At 37.2% G+C, this 22,136-nt stretch overlaps 1 protein-coding gene across 1 annotated transcript in view; it reads right to left on the reverse strand.

Moving 5' to 3' along the window:
* Positions 1-22,136, reverse strand: part of RORA (RAR related orphan receptor A) — a 338,430-nt gene that overhangs the window by 81,955 nt on the left and 234,339 nt on the right. Inside the window, exon 3 of the mRNA XM_065733507.1 lies at positions 15,453-15,482. Coding sequence (XP_065589579.1) covers positions 15,453-15,482 — 30 coding nt within the window. The remainder of the gene's footprint in view (positions 1-15,452; positions 15,483-22,136) is intronic.

Consider the following 22,136-nt stretch of genomic DNA (forward strand, 5'->3'; position numbering starts at 1 on the left):
GAGACTCACGTTGGACAGCTTGGGTTATGGAACAATCAGTATGAACAAGGAGAAAAAGGAGGACAGCATCGCATCAGAAGGTTAACTCAGATTTAAGACCTGACTGAGGTGGCAGGTGACTGAGGAATGATGAATAGGAAACAATATAAAACAGACACCTTTAATTATTGGTGGAGGAAAACTACTGCTTAGAAGGATATTACAAAGCAGTTCTGCTGGCTGTGCCTCTATGTTAGCAATGTAAATTAAAAGGTCTGTTCATATTGACTTGTGTAAGTAAAGAGCTGAAAAACAAAGCTATTGGTTGCACCAGCCACCATTTCCAGCCAAATTATCACATTTCCAGATTCCTTTATTTTTAAATTCCTTAAAATAAATTTTAAGAAAAAAAGAAGAAACATTAAATATGTGTATATAAAGAAACAAATTACAGATCACCACTTTTATACATAAGCCACAATAGTGTCATTGTCCATGACTCCCTCTTACTCGAATTAATAACAACTTGTCTATAAAAAAAGCCCAGAAAAACAAGATGAAAGCTAGATAAATATAGCATACTGATATAGCATTCTTAGAAAAAAAAAGATGCATTCTCCACTTCAGCTTCCCCTTTCCATTAAGAACGAAAACCTGGAGGAAAAGGAAACACAAGTCTACAAACACTGGCCAGACACAACAGATAGAACAATTAATGGTAGAAAATGGTTAGATGAAATCTTTAGAACAAATGCCAGAGTTATGATGACCCAAATGTAAATGTAGCTAGAGCCTAGTGCTACTGGATGCTTTTAGGATGAAGAAACAAGATCGACTGTAGAGAAACATCTGGCACTGAAACAGAACAAGAACAGTGACTTTAGAGAAAAACGTGCTCTCCCAGAATCTGCAAAGATTCTGGAGGCCCTTTTTTAGGTAACACTATAAATATGGAAGGTAGGAACATGCTTTTGTAGCTCACAACAAACAGGCAGAAGGACAAAGGCACTAGAAATAGCTGAGCTGTTCCAAGTACTGAAAACAAATGAGGAACTACAGACACAGAGCCTGGCAGCAAAGGACAATCCCTGTATTCAAATCTGAATGAAAATGCTATATTGCAGGAGCTAATTATCACAGCCTTTTTTACGAGTTACTCAGACAAGCAACACATTGCCAACGCTGCAACAAACAGCATCGAGTTAGCATTTACTAGGGTTGACTTTGAGTAAGTGATGGCAAAGCTTTACCACAGTACAAAAAAGAACAGACTTTGAATGAATAGACCGCATTTACACAGAAAATGACAAGGAAAAGGCCCAGTCTGCACACCTACAAAAGGAGTTGGTTCTGTGCAGAAAGCCTTTCTTTCCAGAACTCCTCCCTACGTTCCTCTTTTCTTAATGGATCTCTGCACTGTGAGCAATACAGACATAAACCACGATGAGCGAGCAAAGGAGGCTTTGGGCATGAAATACATGCAAAAATAAAATGGAATAGCACTAAATGCTGCATTTCAGTATTCATTTCAACCATTTGCTGGGCACACAATATCTTCTCTTCCTTCTGCTTCAAGAAATGTTTTACTTGCACGTGGCAGTAATTCCAGGACCTCTCCTACATACATGCAGTTTTATACTGCAAGTAACTACACAACAGAAACAGAAGGAAAGAAAGAGAAAACCAGTCTGACTTTGCTTTATGAATTTAAATTGTTCCTTAATAAGGAGAAAGAACAATCTTGAACCAACAGTTTATTCTGAACAGGGGCAACGTTGAAAGATCAGTAAGTTTATGCCTTGGCAGTTATTACACAGTGTAAGGAAGGGATGTGTCACATCTATAGACAACTATAACATTTTACAAACCTACTCAACTTACAATGCACCTGTACATGTGTGTGGCTTAGGGAGAAATTATGGTGTTAGATGTTCCCATGATGTGAATAAAACATGCAGCAGCCACAGAGAACACTTCAGAAAGAACATAACAAAATGGAGAAAGCAAGGAGAGTTGCCACAAGCAGCGTAGCAGAACCAGTACTGCAGATGCATTCAGAAATTACACTCTTAGCTTTTCAGGGTGCATCTCCAAGAGTGTTTTGCATCGGATCAGCAGTGTGCTTTTGAAGGAACTCTCCCCATCACTGCTCTTTGTTTTGGTTTGCATCATGAAGTGTCTGTGGAGCAAATGAATGGGATTTGTTTCAGATGAAACTAAACTGAAAGATGTGCTCCCAGACCACGTGTAATTCACTCCAAATGAATTGGGCTTAGACTAGAGCTACTCTAAAATAAACAATCAAAAACACATATGAAGTGGACGTGAGGTGCTCTATCAACTGCTCTGCACTATAGATCTGCTCCCTTTGATCACAAAAACATTTTGAGTAGTTAGCACAAACTGTATCAGTGTGAATCAAAAGGGATATTGCTAAATCTCCAGCAAATCTTCCTCTGACTTGTGGGGGAAAAAACAACAACAGAAAATTGTTCTGCTACTACATGGTGAAAGATCACAGTACAAAAACAGTATAAAGCAGTTCTCAATGTTTGACATCATTGCTCAGCATTATCTATACAGTTTTCATCCTTTAAAATTAAATGACAGCTTCATCCTAACGCAACTGCACTCTGCCAGGAAGAACAACACCTATGACATACACTTAGCTCAACACTCAAAAAATATTGTCAATTGCTACAGAATTATAGCCAGACTCAGCATATCCACTGTGTCTAGCAGTAAGATGAAATGAAAAATGACCTATGCAAATGCATATAAACATTCACCACCTTTTTCAGATATTCAAACACCCATTTCAGTCACCTAAACCTGAAAGAGATAAATTCACTGCCTGCTTTGTGTTTATGTGCAACAATAAATAACCAGCATGTGCCCTGAGGACTAGGATTTCATGAATCATTAAGCTTGTCATCAGGTTTATGTCTGCCATTAACTACAGTTTGAGTTGCTATCTTCTTCCAACAAGAAGTTGCCTATGGTTTTGCAGCACAGAAGAGACAACCACAGAATAAAGTCATAAAGACGTTTCCTGTTTGATGTGAAAACTAGATTTTAATCCCATCCATTAGGGCTGGAAACAAAACAGTTAATTCCACTGCGAAACTTGAAACTTACTGTACCAAAAACATATGAAAGGTGTCTCTTCACTCATAAGAAGAGGAAATACTGTTGAAACATGCATGTGAAGTAGTATATTTTCCTTACAGAAATAATAAACTACTCTGTTATTGTTTCCTTATTATTTGCAGAGTCTGTTAAGGTAATAAATGCACTTAATCCTGCAGATTATTCCTGAAAATTTTCACTAGAAAGAATGAGCCATTTTTAATTAAGTCATATTCAGCTAAAGCACACTATGACCACCAACTGTTTATACTCCAGAACACAGCACAGCTTTATAGAAGACCCGAAAAACCGCAGGTCAGCCAACATGCCCTGCCTCACTGACAGAAGACTTTGTTGCTGTGATGTTACCCGGAAGGCTCTCCCAGGAGCCAGACGATTTTGAAAGTGGTTTTTCAGCCTGTTACAATGTGATCCACAGACCTGCAGTTACAACTCCGAAAATGCCAAAGCCCTTGCTGTAGCTCTCAGGATCAGACAGCTCCAGCAGCCTAGAGGGTGTGAAGCCATCACTCTCAGGTTTCCTGCTTTTTAAAGTAATTTCTGTAATGCATGAGCTGAGTGATAAAGTAAAATGGGCAAAGGCAGTTCAAGCTCCACCAGCAATCCTGGTATTTACAGTCAGCCCTCAGTAAGCAAAAACGGCTCCACGACTCAGGCACGGAAGCTACGTCTGTATCAGCTTCAATATTTGAGGACACTCAGACTAAGAGTTCCTATTATCTTCACACAAGCCTCCTAAACAAACACTCCTAAATTCCTGCCACCTGCTAATTGACAAGAGCCTAATTTCTCCTCCTCCACATGTGATACTCCAGACCTTTTCATGTCAAAATATACACAGTCTGACAGTTTTATGCTTGCATCATAAAACACTGACACAGCGAATATGCCAATTTCAAGATGACTGCCATGAAAACATAAACTGTTTGCCATTTAATAAGTATGTGTTTTCATAGAAATACAATGTGTTATAGATGGATTGTTTCCATGAAAACATGCTTAGAAATGGAGATATTTCCTCAACATCGAGCACAGTCATCTGAAAAATAAATACAAAAAATCAAATGGTTTAGGATTTACAATTTACATTAAGTAAGTGATGGAGGGTCAATATAACAGCTAATAGAACTGTTTTTATTATTCAAGAGCTTGAGATATTGATGCTTTTGGAAATTTTTTAAAAAGTACTGAAGGACATGAGTGCTGCATTTGAGATTATAAGGCAGAGAAAGCTAATGTGAAAAGGAGGTTTGGGAGAACTGCATTACCCTACTGAAACAGAATGATAAGAAACATCTCCTTACTGAAATGAATTCCTGTAGAACAGAGTAGCAAACAACTAGGCATATTCTGATTATAAGGAAGAAGCTGTAACACTCAGCAATCAAGAGAACAAATAGGATCTTCTGTATCTAAAGCCAGTTTTTCTACTCCAAAAAATACATTATTTTCCACTTTTTTCAACATCACTCTACCTCTCCTTGGTCATTTTTTTCTCAGATGGAAAAAGTCTTCTGAGGAAGATCAGGAATACAGCAACAAAAGAAGACAAAACCCAACGCCTCCAAAGAAAGGGGGTGTTTTCATGAATGTGACACATTGGGAGAACGGACAGTATCAGTCTTGAAATTGTAGTTGCTTTTACATGGAGATTTTTAAACAGTGCATCTTATAAGTGTGTTTTGTGTTTGTTTGTTTGTTTTGAAGGAAACAAAGGATTTTTGCTCTGATCTTGCCCTAGCTCGGGAATGCTTACCTTGATGCACATAGTGTAGCAGTACGATGAATCATTATCTCACCGGAAGAAAAATTAATTTTAAGAGCCTTAAAGGATCAAATAGAAAGTTTACCATCTCTCAGTTCCTGTTTGTCATTCCTTTATATGCAATTTGGTCCCCATGTACTTCAGCTGGAGCTTGTGTTTCTTCTTACCTAATAGGTGCAAATACGTCATGTCTGCACACTACATTTTTAATCACCAGTCACTCAGTTATTTCCTCTTTATTTTTGCCTTTTCTTTTACTTCTTTCTCTCTCAAACTCTATGAATAACAGAAATCATAAAATAAAACTAATCTAAAAACTGTTTGGAAGCAAATGTTTAGCAAACACAGAAGGCAACAAAGGAGCTATCCATTAACATGTGTTCAGTGGTCCCAGACTGAAAAACAACTGAAGCTAAAAGGAGAAAAGACTTCTTGTTCTGAAACTATTTAAATAGACAATTAAGAACTGGATTTATTATACAGCAATGAACTAACCTAATAAAGGGAATGGCTATTTTTGGGAATGCCACTCAGAACTTGCACACTGAATTAATCCTTTTTTTCTTTTTTTTCTTCTCTTTAATGGCAAGTGCCTAGGAAAGATTTTGGGTGGAGATTAGCAGAAAGACAAGAAGAAGAGTGGAATGATATCGTTTTTAAAAACTTTTGTAGAGGATATTAAAATCTCTCAACAACTGCACAAATCCCACCAGCAGAATTCCATGTCAAAGTAACACTCATTCAAATTATAGCTGCTGAGCAGACATTCTGGTCACCAAGAAGAGCACTATGAAGTACATGGAGACTTACTATAGAAGTATCACTAATTCTGTACATACAAGCAAAATCTGGCACTTGAGATTTAATGGACAACCTATGCCTGTCCGTGTCACATTAGAAATAAATACACAGATAGTCCTTTGTTGGTTATCTTGCATATAGAGTAAAATGTCAATCACACCCATCAAGATCATCAAGTCAGTATTTTCAATCACAAAAAATAAGTAGCTACATATAAGCCTTCTTACCTTGACAGTACTACTTTGGACCAAAGCCTTTCTTCAGATTTAACAGTAAAGTGAGGCAAACAGTCTATTTGCAAAAAAAAAAAAAAACACAAAAAACCCCACAACCTGACAGGCTCCTACCTCAAGTGACTGTCATGCAGCTTGCCTTCCAAGTGACAGTGAGAAGCAGCAAATTAGTATGCAGTAAAGGGCAATTTTTATGGGAAGCTGAGATTGCCAGGTATTAGTTTCACAAAGAATATTACTAAGTTTGAAAACTCTGTGTTCCCAGGTCAAGGTTCTCTGTGTCTCTTTTCTAAGGTCCTGCTAGTTAGAAATGGCTGGGGATTTTCTGGTGACATTGTTCATTTTGAAATATGAGGTTGTCAAAGATGAAATATTCTACAGGAAAGCACATTACTGCTTCATCAAGGACAGGATTTCATATCAAAACCTACTTTCAAAACAGCTGACAGTAAGGTGGTGAAGTCATCCGAAGAGGGCATGGGAATGTAAGGTCCACCTCCTTGTTTCTAGCCCAGGCAATGAAGTCAAGTTCCCACCATCTCACGTGAAAAACTGTTCACTGTACTCATCCTGATAATTAGATGCTTTTTTTTTTTTTAATCTGAATCTTCCTCATGGAAATTGTTGAGAAAAACTGAAATTATATCAGTGAAGTATCAAAACCTCTGTTCAACAGGAAAGCTATTTTCAGTCTTCCAAGCTTTAGTACTCTATGTCCTCAAACATTATGTAAAATCATCTTTTTGGATGACCACTCTATTTCCACTTTTATTTCAAGGACCATATCTCTGGAATAAGTTAGCAGGGCAAAGAGGGAAAAGGGGTCAGGGTGAAATAAATGTTAGTTTGAACAGGAAACTTGCCTTATCTGTCAAAGCGGTCTCTGCAGCCAGCAGATATCACACCTATCTATCGGTTAGGTAACAGTAACAAAGATAAGCAAACAGTTTCTTCAGACAAACATTGGTGGGAAGGATGGTTATCAACTGATGACTCTATCTAAAAGGAAATCACCAAATGGCTTTGGTAACATACTGGCGTTCCGAAACCAGAGGTTTCCCTACCCTATGTTGCAAAGATTAAAATAAAGCCTGATTTGATTTTCTAGAAAACTTTAAGCATACCACCAGTGTCGTGTACCGGCTTTTGAAGACAGTGGTAAATACCTCAAGAAAAGAGAGGAAATGTGCTTTGAGGGTGTGTCTAGTCTGTTGTTCAGCAAGTCGTATTCTTACAGCTTGCTGCAACTTACAGCTTATGTTATCTTCAGGCAAAAAGCCATCTTACAATGGAAGCTATGCTAGGTAGCAAAAGGTCTCATAACAATGTTAGCTCTTGCAACAGTCATCAACCTCTTTGTCAAGGATTTATGTTTAGTTAAAGCTTCACATCTATAATAAACTGCTTATATATGCATATGTACATATATATATACCCCCACACCCAATAATTTAGTGAATATTAATTTCCATTTCTATTCAAGTCAGAGTTTTTACCAGTAATAGCATTACTAAGTTAAATACGGGAAGTCTACTGAAGTCCCAGTTTTAATCCTTCGGGATCCTAGCTTCTGCTTAGGTGAGCCCTACTCATTTAGTGAACAGTGAACCCCAAACCAGGAAACTGAGTAATTCTAGGCACGGTGACTGCACTGGGGTTCAAGACCAAAGCTAGATTCTGCAACTCTCATAAAAGCAAGCAATAAAGTACCAGAAGGTACTCACACTGAGATTGAAAGAAGTTTGGACTAGAGGATGCAGTCCTGGTAATTACTGTCTCTTGTCCTCTCCTTCCATGACTCTCTATGAGTTATAGAATATATTTAAGCAAAAACTGTCAGTAAAGCAATGCTTATTTCAATATGTGCACAAATAACCACATCTGTATTTGAAAAAGAGTGTATATTTTAACAATGTTCTTGTAGTGTACATACAGTTGATTGAATGGAAATCATTATGGCATTATAGAAAAATCATGTGTTGCTTCATTGCATCATGAAATCAGCTGTATTTCTTCTGCTCTTTTAAATTGAAATACAACTATTAAAACACAACAAGAAATTCAGCAACTCCTCTATACTAAAGTAACACCAGGCACTGCATTTCCTGAAACTAGGCTTCTAGTTAACTGATCAAATCTGCATATGCAATTTGCGATGATATCTAAGGTGAGCAGGTAACCATCGCCCCATCTTGCATGCAAATTACCAGTGAAAATAAAGCCTGAATTGATGTTCTCTGAGACTTATCCCAAGGTATCTGTCACTAAATTTTGATCTATTACTCAATTATTATAAAAACCCCAAATTACACATACTACTACTGAACTATAACTTGTCTTAGGATTCTATTCAATGTCAGGCTCATCTGTTTCCATTTGTACTTTTCAACTGCAGTCTTATTTCCTCAGGCTGACCAATGTTGCCCTTTGATTTTTTGTTTGTCCTCTTGAGGAAGGCATTAACTACTTCACATACTTCATTATGATACTTTTTTTAGGTAAGAGATTTACATAACATCATCTTTGGTCATAAAACTACGAATGAGATATAAGTTAGAGCAATTAACTGATTTGCCATAAGGAGCTGCCTTACATGTTGTTTGCATAAAAATTTAACCGTGATTATGGTGGAAATTTAAATAATTCCAGGTAGAACTTCTCAGAGAAAGGCTACAAGTACTTAAAATATTTTTACAGTTCTTTAAAGGTTAAACAGTAGTGTACATTAAAAAGTTGTTTTTAGGTTTCAACAGTTGTTTCAGAACAGCGATTGAAAAAGTCTAGCAATGTATGTCAACTAAATGAGTCTATTAGGAATGATGGAATCAGTCACTGGTTTCAAAATTCAGATAATAAAATGTGCTTTTTTGGGATCAGATATCAACCTTGGAGAAGTCTGTATGACAGTCTGCTTTACAATCATTAGAATTCAGCCTTACTACAACAAAAATGTAGTATTGTGTTATAAGAAACAATGTCATGAAGTGAAATAACTGAGGAGAAATTTCTGAAGATGGGTTATTCTCAGTGTGTTGAAAAAAAGGTAGCGGTGCTATTGTCCATAGGAACAAGCCAGCTACATACTTTGGGAGAAGACTTCAACTTTTGATCTTTGAACAAACTGGACACAAAGATCATGCTTTAACTTTATAGTAGTTCAAAACCAATGACCTTGCTGCATTTGGTGTCAATCCATTCACAGAAACAGAGCCTTCCCTTCTGCAAACGTTAAGGTTACTTCAAGAAAGATGTGACAGAGCCTTGCACCAGATCTGGTCCCACATCAATGAAATAAGAGGGAGTGTCCCTTAACTTCAGTAGAAATACAATCAATCTTTCAAGAGCAAAGTTTAGCAAGTGTAATTATATCTTAGTAAACTACTTCACTGTATGTGCTCAGAAGGCTTTGAGCATGTTGATATTCCTACGTATGTATATTTAGAGCTACCTAGACTCAGGTGGTTCTAAGCCAAACTATGCCACAATGTACTTTGTTCAGCCTCTGTGATTCACATTTTAAAGAAGAAAGTTGTGAGCAGCAGCCATTCCAATTTGTTTTCACAGTAGTTGTATGGCAAAAACATCCAGAATGCGAAAGCAGATCTGGGAGAAGAAGGCAGCGTTTGTTCTCTATCAGGTACAAAAGTCAGTGATGTGGTAATTTGTGTGGTAGCAAATAAAACAGATTGATTGAAGGTGAGGGTGCTCAAACTTTTTATATTTATGTAAGTGTCTTCAAAATTGAATTAAGGGTAAAATATCTGGCTGATTATGAAGAGGTTTTATTTGGCTCATAGGAAAAAAAAATCAAGTATAGCAGTAGTTCAGTAAAAGTTTTGAACAAGAGAAAAGCCCTAGATAGTTGTCTTAGGCTTCTTCAGCAGGGCAAACAGTGCTTCAAGGACAAGTAGGAAAGTAGCTGCTATTTGAGGCAACTTCATTATAAAATCATTTTTAATAAGCCATCTGAGCAAAGAGAGGGAGTGCTCTTGCAGAGAAGCCCCCAAGGGAACTTAAGGCTGCCCAGTAAAGTTATTAGGAGGTTACACACAGGGGACCAAACAGCTATTTTATTGGCCTCAGGGGACAGGGTTTAGTTTTCACCTGTTCTCTTTAGGCCTTGGTGCTAACAGCAGATCCTGTTAACCATCAATATTCTGCAGGCTCCTGTCTTGTAAGGAAAAGCAGCATCTACTTACTTCAGCTGGGACTCAAAACACATTATGTGAAGTAGACAGTACAACTCACATAGTAATTATAAATCAGAGCAGGAAAAGAAAATCAAACATTTTCCCTTTAATGCAATTAAGCAGAATAACTAACAAAGCTCAAGAAATCTTTAGCAGTGAAACTCATGGCCTTGTATATGTACTGAGGAAAATAAAGTTACAGAAAAACTGAAATTCAGATCTTGGGTTTAATTAAGCTGCAAATCTTAATGTGTTTGTAGAATTTGGGTGAGCAGTTCTAGGATATGTGTAAATTTCAAAAGCTGAAATTCTGTCTTTCCCAAAACATCCTCTCAGGTGCTGAGAAAAGAACACTGCTTCTTAAAAACTGTTCAGAGCTGGAAGTAAGCACTTGTTTTAGAAATGGATCTCTGCTCTGCATAGTATTATGAGCAAGCCTGTGCCTTAAGAGCAAGGCACTCTGTTTCTGGGCTAGTTGTGGTGCAGCAGCAGTGAAAATATAGCACTCCAAGCTCCAGTCAAAAATGTCAACCCTTGTCAGGTTTAGAGGTACCTATTGAAACATCTACTGAACTTTGTGTCAGTACATCTAGGCACTTAAATACAGCCAAATTTATCTCCCTATGCTCTAAATCAAACCTTCCAGCTGCAGTGCGTAAGCTTGAAAAATGAACTAAGCACTTACTCTGAATTTCAGTCTCATTACAGTAAAGACTCAAGATACTCCTCTAATCCAAGAGTAGCGTAGGAACTGACCCAGAGCATGACAGGAATGAGGGAAGTGGATGAGGTAGGTGCTTGGTATGGGATCTCAAATAGCAGAATGGATTGGCCTACCTCCACTCTTTGCCAGCAAAGCTCCCAGCTCTTCTGGAAGATGCTTTTATTTAGTGACAGAGATTAAAAACATACAGTCCCCACTCAATATTCCATTCAGTGCTCCTGCCTTTTTAACTTGTGTCTAGCTTTGGAATCATTCTTTATCTGCCAAGTTCAGTCCAAAATAAAGGGCAAATCTTTCAGCACTTTACATAGGTTTTGGTATAAGCACTGTCTGTTAAATCTGGTCATATCCTGGGTTATACAAATACATACAGTGTTTAATGTGATTCCAAAGTACACCTCTATTTGTATTAAAGGCAGCAATAATAAAAGATGAACAAAATTAGTCCATGGATCACTCACGATTTTTTTTTCACTGCTACACTTACCATAACAGTATCTAAAAAGCAGAATTGACAGACACATTTCAGGTGGTACCAGGTATTAGCAGACACAGAAACAAAACAAAGATGGATGTGTCAAAACTTGTGGTAGTTCAGGGAGTAGGTGAGAAGTGGCAATATGCTGCAATGTGAAAGCTGACACGAATTCTGATCAGGTCCTGGGAAGGTACTGCTGTCTTACTTAATTCTACATCAGGAAAAGAGGTGTTCTGGGTATATAAGTTCGAGATGAAGCTAAACTTCCTAGCAGCTCAACAGATGAGATTGCTGTGAACTGAGAATGAGGTCCACCATTTTGCTCAGGATTTTCACGTCTGACTCTGAGATAAAAGATTTAGAGAGAACAGTGGTTTAAAAAAAAAATAAAAGCTCCATTATCGATGAGGTTTATCCTTACCACAAAGGCATAAGAAAAATTGATTGGGTTAAATTAAAAAGTCACCTGGTTCAGGTACAGGAACTGACAAAAGAAACATGCTCTTCCACTCAGAACAATAACAACTTAGTCTAAGTGATGAAGTAGGTCACTGTCAAACAATTTTAGGCTCAGCTCACAGAAAGCTACCTCACACACTACATGTAGAAGCAATCAGTGGGTGAACTCAAACAGAAAAAAATAATCCCGGTTAGTTGTCCTTAATTCAAAGCAGCAACTCAGTTAATCTAGCCCAGGTGACAGCTCTCCAATTAGGTCCCTGAATCCTCAGTCATGCTCTGCCCACAAATCTATCACTAGGAGCTGGGCTCCTAACTCTTTTTTGCTGCAGAACATTGTGCCAATCCAGAGTCCCCTTCAGTGGACTGCACAAGCTCTTGAATGGCCTTATGGACACAGACAAAAAACAGTGTGAAACAAAGGACTGCAAAGTCAATGTGTATGGTTTTTTGTTTTTTAACTTTAAAAAGTCATGTAAACACGTAATTGAATGTACCTGGACCTTCATACAGATATGAACACCAGCTATGTAATACAACTCCCTGAAGCCTTTGACTGTAGTACACTGAAATTAAAGATAAGAAGTTTCTATTACATCCAGAATTCATTACAAAAATAGTCTTCTAGGTACATAAGATGTAACTCCCTTCTCTGTGAGGTAGTCAAGTCAAACACTTCTAAGAAATTCATTGCCCAGGATATAGAAGCAGAAGAACTTCTATTTATGATAGTTTTGAGACACAAGTGGTGTGGTACAGGCCATCAAACTGATTCAAGATTTAGGTTTAAGATGACAGGTGAAATACTATACGTGGCAGGGATAAGCATAACTCCAAGCCAGCAGGTACTAAAAGCCAAGTCCTCACCAGCCTTTGGTTCCCCAGAATACCATACCTTTATCATCACTGTTACAAAGACACCTGTCTGAATTTGTGAAAAGGCTGAAGCTGTGCATCTAAGTTAAACGTTTTCCTATTTAAAGCATGAAACACAAGAGGAAGAAGGAAATGTTATGAGTACTAGTTTGAATTAAATGACTGGAAAATAATCTAAGTGTCAGTCACAATCTTTTTTTTTCCAATCAAAAGGAAACTGAAATACCTCAAGTCCCACTTTGTATGGAAGATGAGATAGGACTCGGACTCTAATATCTGACTTAGCTATTCTCACACAAGATGAGAGAGAACTTAACAAATCAGTATGTGAGCCCAAGAAAGAATAGTTCTGCAAATAGAGAGCAGAATTTTTACTTCAGAAGTCTGTTTCAGAGCAAAAAACCACTTTTTTTTGGGTGGACAAAACTTATTCTCATTAGTGCTGCTTGAAAGCAGCAGCATCACAGTCCATGTTTAAAAATGGCAGGTTTTGTTAATACTCAAAAGCTGTTACAGAGAAGATGTGGAGAAGCAGCCAATGAAACAGAATACCTGGATAAAACTTCCAGTTGGTGAACTCTATAAGAACTCAGAGATTAACTTCAATTTTTGCATTTGGGTTTTCATATAAAATTTGATTTTTTTTTCCTAAGCTATTCCCAAACTGATTTTTGATGTCTACCTTTTCTAAAATAAACTTTTTCAAAGAAACAAGGAAGAAATATTTATTTTGCATGATCTCAAAATTCCTAAGATGCACAACATACATCAATTCCTTTTCTCTATATATTTGTCATAATGGGAATATACTTAAAAAAAACTTCAACCAAAGATGAATCAATCCCATAGATTTGTAAGCAAATGTTGCCTTGCATTTTCCTTATGCCAATTACAGCATATTGATCCTTTTATTTTAATCCTTTCTTAATGGACAAGCTTTTCTTCCCGTTATTAAGTGAACCTTCCTGTTCATGCTTCAGCAACTGCATGAAAACTGATTAACAAATTGGGGAAGTACTCTCTGACAGAATAGCGCACAGTTCTCAGCATAGAAGACGTTGGGACCCTAATTTCTATCTTGTGTAAAGGCCTTACAGGGTGAACAGTAGCTAATCATCTAATAGAGCTGATAAATACACCTTTTTGTCATAACAGACCTCAACCACAGCACCCACTGAGATATACATCATCACATGCTATTAGGCTGGCAGACCTGGAGAACATTCCTCTTAAGGTCTGTACTGACTATTCGATTTTCCCTATTAAAAAGTACTGAATACTGGAACTGGAGACATGACTTTTAGAACGAGTCAGCACATGGCACTGCTGTAATCAGCTGTACTTTCAGCTGATTTGCAAGTGGAGTGTTAGACAACACCATGTAGCCATCAGCCTCCATATGAGAGGGGCCCAAGCCTGAGCTAGCACAAATACTGAGTTACTTACCACCTCTAGAGAGGGTGGTCGCTCCAGGCCAGGGTTGAGCTCATGGGCAAGGCTGTGCAAGGAAGCTGTCTGTACAATGCCTGGCCTGCGGATATACAGAGGACTTCAGTCTCCTGTACTGTTAATCTCAGTCAGTATGAGCTCAAATATTCACTAAAAATGTAAGGGTCACATTCTGTTCTCAGATGCCTATCTGTAGTTCTCATCAGGTCAATGGAAACCATATTTGCATCCACCCAAACAGGAGCTGACCCTAAGAATGCATTAAGCAAGCAAGATCACCTAATCAGAGCACCATCATGCTCAAACAACTTCTCAGTTAAAGCTCTTACATCAAGCAATCATGTTCTGTGCATCTTTATGGGGAGATTTCACAAGCAGCAGATGATGGCAAGTCAGATTTTACATTATGTGAACACTTTAAAAACAGGAATGAAATAAGAATGAAATTATTGCAAGATACTTTATCATCACTTTAAGCCTATGAAACTGCAGTAAACAAATTTCAAATGCATAATCCTGTTAAATTGAATTGTAAATCTTTGTAAATTTTGTACCTCCTGTTTTGTTAGAAAGCTCTCATAAGACTAATAGCTTTAGCTTGTGGCTATGTGAGATCCTGGGCAAGCACAGCTCCTACACTACCAGATTTCCAAAGCTTCACGGCATCCAAAGAATCTCAACACACCTCCTTTAGCTACAAATTGTAATGATTTCTTGGCATTGTGCTTTTAACTCACAGTAGAGCAGATAAGAGTTGATCCCCAATAATGACGTCTTTGAAGAGGATTCAGAATAAATGTACATGTAAGTAAAGCACACATCCACATCCGTTTCCAGGTTTGCCATTTATGAGGATTATCTACTTATATGGTTGAGAGCAAAACAATAACCATCTCATTTCCATCAAGAATTCCTTACAGCACAAGCACATAACGATTTACCTTATAGATGAATGCATAGGAAGGGACAGAAGATTTTCAACTAAATGACTTCTTTTTATGTGAAACACATTGCATATATAACAGACACAGAAAAACTGAATCATTCTGACCAGCTGTGTTTTCCAGATATTTTATTTACCAAGCAATTGTAACATACACATAGTGGAATAAAGAAATCTATTTTCTTTTTCTTCACATCTTTCCTTTCCCGCCCTTTGCCTTAATATATTCACACACATATGCATACACACATGCACTGTATATCCAGATAGATGACATTTCAGCAAGGACTGGAACCACCCTAAAGCAGAAAACTTGCCAGCACTTTTAAAATTGAACCTTCCACAACATGGCCTGAATGTGTATTCCACTCATACAAGAAGGACAAATCAAAAGATATTACTTACATGTATGAGTCTTCTTTGTTACAGAAATACCTGTAGGGAAGAAATGATACAAACATTAGCAAAATGACCTCGATGTAAATTCTTTTGACATGTATTTCATTCTTACCCTACTTTATTGCAGGCACACTATAAAAGAGGAATGAAAATTGCAATGTTTTTTATGTTAGGGTGAGAATGATCTCCTTTCTTTGCACCCAGACTCTAACATTATATTCTCTCCTTACACCTCATTAATGAACGTTTCAGCGCGTATCACTTATATGTTGTTGGCACACATATCTATACCATGCTGATGCAAGAGGACATTCATGACACTCTGGAAGCTTCTTTTTACTCCCCAGGGTTGAAAATTTTATCACACTCATATCAAGCAGTACACAACAATCTATCCAGCCAGAAGAGATTTGAGCAGTACAATTCATTTGCTATGTTATTAAGCTCAAGTAGCTCCCTGACTGCAAGCCGTGGCTTACGCTCATTAAAAACGAATGAGTAGCTCTCCCAGTATGAGTATTAATTGCTGTACTTCCAAGCTAGATACAAACATCTCCAAACTGTTAAACATACACTTTCTGAAATAATGGCAATGTCTTTATACTACATAGGCATGTAGCAGCAAATCACCAAGGAAGCTCCAGTGCCATTGAGGCATTTAAAGAAAGCAACACAATGAAGAGAGCGAGGCAAAATTCATAATACCAAATAAAGATAAAATTAACCCTGTTAAATGTCATTGGAATGCATGCTTGAATACAAACAATACTGTCTCCACTTTAGTAGATAAGTGATGCTGTATTCAGACTGCAGTATTCAAACCTCACTTTCCTTGAGGGGAATTTCATGAGAAGTTACTGGAAATAGTACAAGTATTTGAAATACTTCATTTGTGATTAAGGACAGTAATGAAATTTTTGAATCTTTTAATTGTTTGGCTTACTATTTACAAAAGAGGCAGACCTGTACATCCTCAGCTATCCTCTTTCTCCTTTAACCACTGAAGGCCTTTTGGTTTTGAATAATGTATTTCTGTGAGTGTGAGCACTGAAACCTCTTTACTAAAGAAAAGCTGAGTCTCCAGGCTCTGGGAAAAGAAGTTCTGAGCAATTCCTCTGAGTAATTTTGTGATTGGGAGACACTGGTAAGCAATTCACAAAAATGAGACTTCTAGGCCTTGATTATATTTGTCGACTGACTTAGATCTGGAAGGTCCCAGTCAAACCTACACATTCGTCACACAGACATATTTGCCCCTGCCCAGCTTGCTTTGTCAGCTCCTACATCCTAGAGGATGTTTTACTGAATAGGAAATGCAGAGGAAAAAGGTCCTTAATATGAACACACCATTTGCAAAGCTTCCTCTCCAAACACTATTGCTATTGAATTGATACGTCAGTGCACTTCCAGCATTATGGGAGCCATATGTGTGCTTTTCTCAGAAAATAACGCTTTCTGTAAAATCACTTTGAACAGAAAGTGCTTATGCTGTCACTTCTGATTACTCACAGCCTCTTCACAATGGGATTTGCCACAGCACAAAACAGACTTAGCTGTATTCGCCGACTGAGGGACTACTTCCCCTGATACATGAAACAGCAATGGAAATACTAGTGCTTATATTTTTTGACTTAATTCTTTTTTATCTGCAATGAGTGGTGGGTTTTTCCAAGCAAATGTTTCCACAATAATTACTGATTACCATCTGATAAGCCTTTTCGCTGTTTTATATAGATATCTTTAGATAACCTTTAACAACAGTTTAGAGACGGGTTTTGTTTTGTTTTGTTTTTAGATCACCTTTATAATTACATTGGTAGGTGCAGTCAAATCAAAGCATTTTTCTTCTAATTGAGTTTTTACAGTGACTAATTCTGACATGGTGGACCTAGGATAAATGTTGCCTGCAGTTCAGCAAAATGAGATATAATCAGGAATCTACGCTCACAGTAAAATAAGTCTAATTTTTCCTTCTAATCAGTCTTTTTCAGAAGCCTTCCCTGTCACATCAGTAACTACAAGTGAGTGGAAAATGTGAGCAAAAACGTACTGGGCTATCCAAACAGTTACTCAGGTTGGATGTACTGCAGCTAGGGCTTTAAATATTAAATATGCAATGAATTCCTACAGCACTGCACTCCATTTTAGTTTTAATGCAGAAGGCCAGTGACTGCTACTCAAAACATCCAGGAAGCATAAAAATCACCTAGAAATTAATTAAACAAAAAAGTTTGAAAACTACTTCGTGTAAGACAGGGCTGTTGCACAAGCTTTGGCTTTATTTTGGATAGTGCTAAATCCCACTTACATACATGTTTGCATGCCTTTCTTATGACTTGCATCCCATAAGTCTTATGCAGACAATATGGTAGTTCTTCTGAAATTGACAGGATCTCTTAAGAAACTAATTCTGGAAGTTCAAAGCACATCAGTAGTTTAGTTCACAAGAACAGGCACAATTAGTTCAGATTGCTGAGGTTCCTACATATATCTGGGAATGGTTAAGTGTACACAGTTTGAGAACATGATCTAATTCAATCCTGACAGGCAAAGGTATATTTATTTGTAGTAAGTGGTGTGCAAGTGACCTACTGATTCCTTTAGAAGTTTTAAGTAATGTAAAATTCAAATTTTCAACATTTCTCCTACATGGAGCATCATTTCAAAAAGTGACATGCTTGAGTAATACACAAGAATTTGCCCTTATTAGCATTATCCTAAACTGCCAACTTTCCATTCCTTTCTTAACAAATAAAAAAAATAAAATAAAGAAGGCAAGAAACAACTCTAACTTTAGTGTTGTTAATACAGCAGGACTTCCTGACTTAACCAAGTAGACTTCAAAGTAAAGCAAAGGAAATGTCATGAAAATACCACAATATATCACTGCCATGGTTATCAGTGAGTGAAAGTTTCAGTATTACAGTTATCACAGAATTTATCACTTCAGCACTGCAATTTGACATTCCAGATAAACACCAAATCTTAAGCAAATTAACTTCTTAGACTTCTCATTGTTGCTATGCAATGCTCTTTGCAACAGCAATCTTTTTTTTTTTTAATGAAAAGAATTTATACCACATTCTCTCTCCCCTCCTGCCAACTACATGTAATTTGCCACGATGGGTGATATTTACAAAAAGAGCTTTCTGTATGCAATGAACTTTGAAAAGAGTATCTAGCAACAGAGACAGGATATTCTTTTGCAAGAAGTTAGCCTTACTGACCTTCACTAGCCAGCTTCAAATAGAGATAACAATGTCTTCAAGTATAAAAAGAGACTCAGATATTTTATACATCATAAGCTATTTCTCACAGTTGCCCATCCAAATAAAGAAGCATAATGAAATGCTGCTTACTCTGTGAACCCAGATCCCTGCTGCTGTTGTACAGTTGTCAACTTTCCATATTTCAAGGGGAAGGCATACTTTGATGTACAGAATGATAAATAAAAAGTCCCCTGTCTGGCAGAATACATTACTCTGCAAAATATCAAAGGAGGATATTCTTGAGAGCAATTTTCTTAAAATTCCAAGAAAACCCTTCCTCAGAAGTTTCTACGGATAAAGAAATATATATCGCTGGCAAACCCAGGAGCATAATCTTCAGGACTTCTGTTTAGCACCATTGTGCTTCCCTTCCCTATTAGTTTCTTGTGCCCAAACCCAGGTGATTCTCACTGGTCCAATTGCAGAGTTCAGAGTTTGATGCATATATGATGCTTTGCTCATGTGGGCGCATGCATAAACACAAATACTTTTTGCTTCCTTCTACCTAAGCCAGCATTGTGGCTTGGGTATATTCTGGAACTTAGTCCTTTCATGACAGACTGCAAATCTTTAGGAAAAAAATAAAAAAAAAGATTAAAATTTTAAACTCAATGCCTCCTGCCTAACGTACTGTGTAAAATCAGAAAGAAAATGTATTACAAGCCTGGATCCCACTGTGTTTCGTCCTGTCACTCCACTTCTTTGTTACTTCGTCACTACACAAAGCTAGCAATTAAGGTAGAAGATTATATGTAACACTTGGGCACTTGCAGAGAACCTACCAAAGCGGAATAATAGATCTGAGTATATTCAGACAGGAGTTCATTCTTTTAGAAACTTTAATAATGATTCATATTTAAGTCAGTATGAATCTCTAGCTTGAAGATGTTTTGTGGTCTTCACAGGCAGTGTTTATAGCAACCAAGGTAAAAATAATGTGCATACAAGTACGGGAATACAAGCTAGGTGGATTTAACTGAAGAAAATGATATTGCAGAACAGAGTCCTAGTCTAGGACACTATCTAGAGCTGTTAATGACTATCAGCACACATTACTGAAAGTCCTTCAAATAATTTTAGCATTTTGCTCAACAAATTGTTAATTGGCACTAATATTTGTACTTCACTCCAAAGAGAAATAAATAATGTGCCAGGGTAGCAAAGAACAAGGATGACATGCACCAGGCATCAAAGCGCTAGGTACAGAAGAACAATGAAGAGAAATATATATATAATTTTTCTTTTTAAAATCATTTTGAATAGGATAATCATAATATATACATAATTTAATATACACTTTTTTTTTTCCAGATTTATTTACAGCTTTTATTGATTGGAAAGGAGCTCACCACCTGAAATGAGTTTTTCCAGAGAGGCCTACATCGTGCTTTTGCTATAAAGACCATATGCACCAAAATCCTAGAAATCAAGACTGACCTAAATCTTTCAGTCAGTAGTGGAAAACAAAATTGAGATTTTCTAAGATGCACAGCTGTTCTTCATACGTAAATACTACCAGAGTACTTCCCAGAATTTTATTTTTGAGATGTTATTCAAGTCCTACTCCTAGAATTACACAATTATTTCAGAATTAGCTACAGAAAAATGTCTACTATTTCTTCAACTTGCTGCCCACCCAGGGGTGCAGGAAATTTGACAAAAACAGATGAAAACCCAAGATTTCTTTTTATTCCCTTTTTTCCTTTTTTTTTTTTAACATATTATCCTTATTTTACTGATAGCTGAACTTTCTAGTCCTTGCAGCTCAGACTGTCTTCCTGATTCTGAGACTGCCTTCCTGCATCATCTAAGAACATTACAACTTCATTTTTCAGTAGGTGACAGACTCTCCTACCCAATAGCCTTTAAAATGACAGCAGCATCTGTGAAAACAAATTACTGTAATTCTTCCAACATTGCAGAGTATTCATAAGAGAGAAAACAACCATCACGAGAGTGATTTGTAATCTGTAAAATTTTAAGTGAAAGAATTCCCTGTTCCTTTTAGATTTTACCAGATCAGGAATGCTTAACAGCCCCTGAACTGACTTAAAACCTCTGATGCCAAAACTACCCAAAAAGAAATGAGAGTTTATCACAATAGAAATTCAAGATACAAGGTCCCTGTTTAAGATTGAAAAACAATATAATGCACTTACTGTTGGCCCAAAATTAAAACATTAATTCCTCATTTATGATAAATATTAAACAAACTATTCTCCTCATAACATCATCCCGGACTAGGGGCTACATCCAACTCACTGCTGCAAATCTTGCTGTAAATAATCCGTTCCTAACTGTGTAGTAACCTGAGTATAATACTTGTTCCAAACCGGATTGAAGAGAGACTTTTTTAGGCATGGCTACTCACAGCTGGCACCACTGCACAACGAGGAGATGGCATCACTCCACAGCACAGAATACTTCATTACTTTATTTACCCCTGACGTGTGATAGGATGTGCAATACTCTTGGGTTGTAAAGACGGTTTTGAACCAGCTCTTCCTTTTGTCCTTTTTTTTTTTTTTAATATACTCACAGAAAGTCCCTCAAAGCTTTAGGATGTCTTTCATTCTCACAAATAAACACAAGAGTAGATTAGGAGAAAAGAGAGGAAGAAACTTCATAAGTAACCATTCTGTTCTTGTATGTTAGAGGTCACCACACAATGTGTGGCTATGGGGGACTCCAAATTCACACCTTATTTTACATATTACAAGTCAAAGATAGTTCAGAACTGTATAGATGAGTATTTTCAGCAGGAGTCATACAGGAAAACTTTGAATGAGCTTTGTTTTAATGACTGCTTATTACACAATTGACTGAGCAAATCACGAAGAAAGGATTTAAGAACAGTCTTGCAGAGCAACCCAATTACACTGACGGAATCCAGCTGAATGTACAAAGTTGCATAAATCCAAGAAAACCACTACAGTTCTGGAGGTAAAGAAAAACTAAAGAAAATCAGCATTTCCTAAAACCTGTCATAGATGTTACTAATGCTGCTATAATTCTACATAAATCACAACTCTTGCTATAAGTCATCAGAGACAGCAGAATACAAGCCTCAGAGACACCTCTGCTCCCATTCTTCCTCAGAGTGACATTGAAAGAACAGCCTCCTTCACCTAAAGGATCTGTCCTGTCAGCACACCAATGGGAACATCTAAGCAGGCAAGAAGCTCTGTAACCCATGCAGTTTCAGTATCTTACTGCAACTCCAGAAGACAATCAATGAAATCCTCCTAGTATTTCTACGATCACAAACAAAACTGTTCATAGGTTGTTCATGAACAGAAAAATCCTTTAAGATACTCACACATGAGAATTAAAATTTCCTCTGGAATCTGTATGCATTCAAAAATATAACAGCAATAACAAAAGATTCACGAGCTGCCGACCTACTATGTTTTATGAGATG

Source organism: Cyrtonyx montezumae, unplaced genomic scaffold (genome assembly GCF_038088225.1).
Source record: "Cyrtonyx montezumae isolate F1298 unplaced genomic scaffold, pur_monq_1.0 scaffold_17, whole genome shotgun sequence".
NCBI classification, from domain to species: domain Eukaryota; kingdom Metazoa; phylum Chordata; class Aves; order Galliformes; family Odontophoridae; genus Cyrtonyx; species Cyrtonyx montezumae.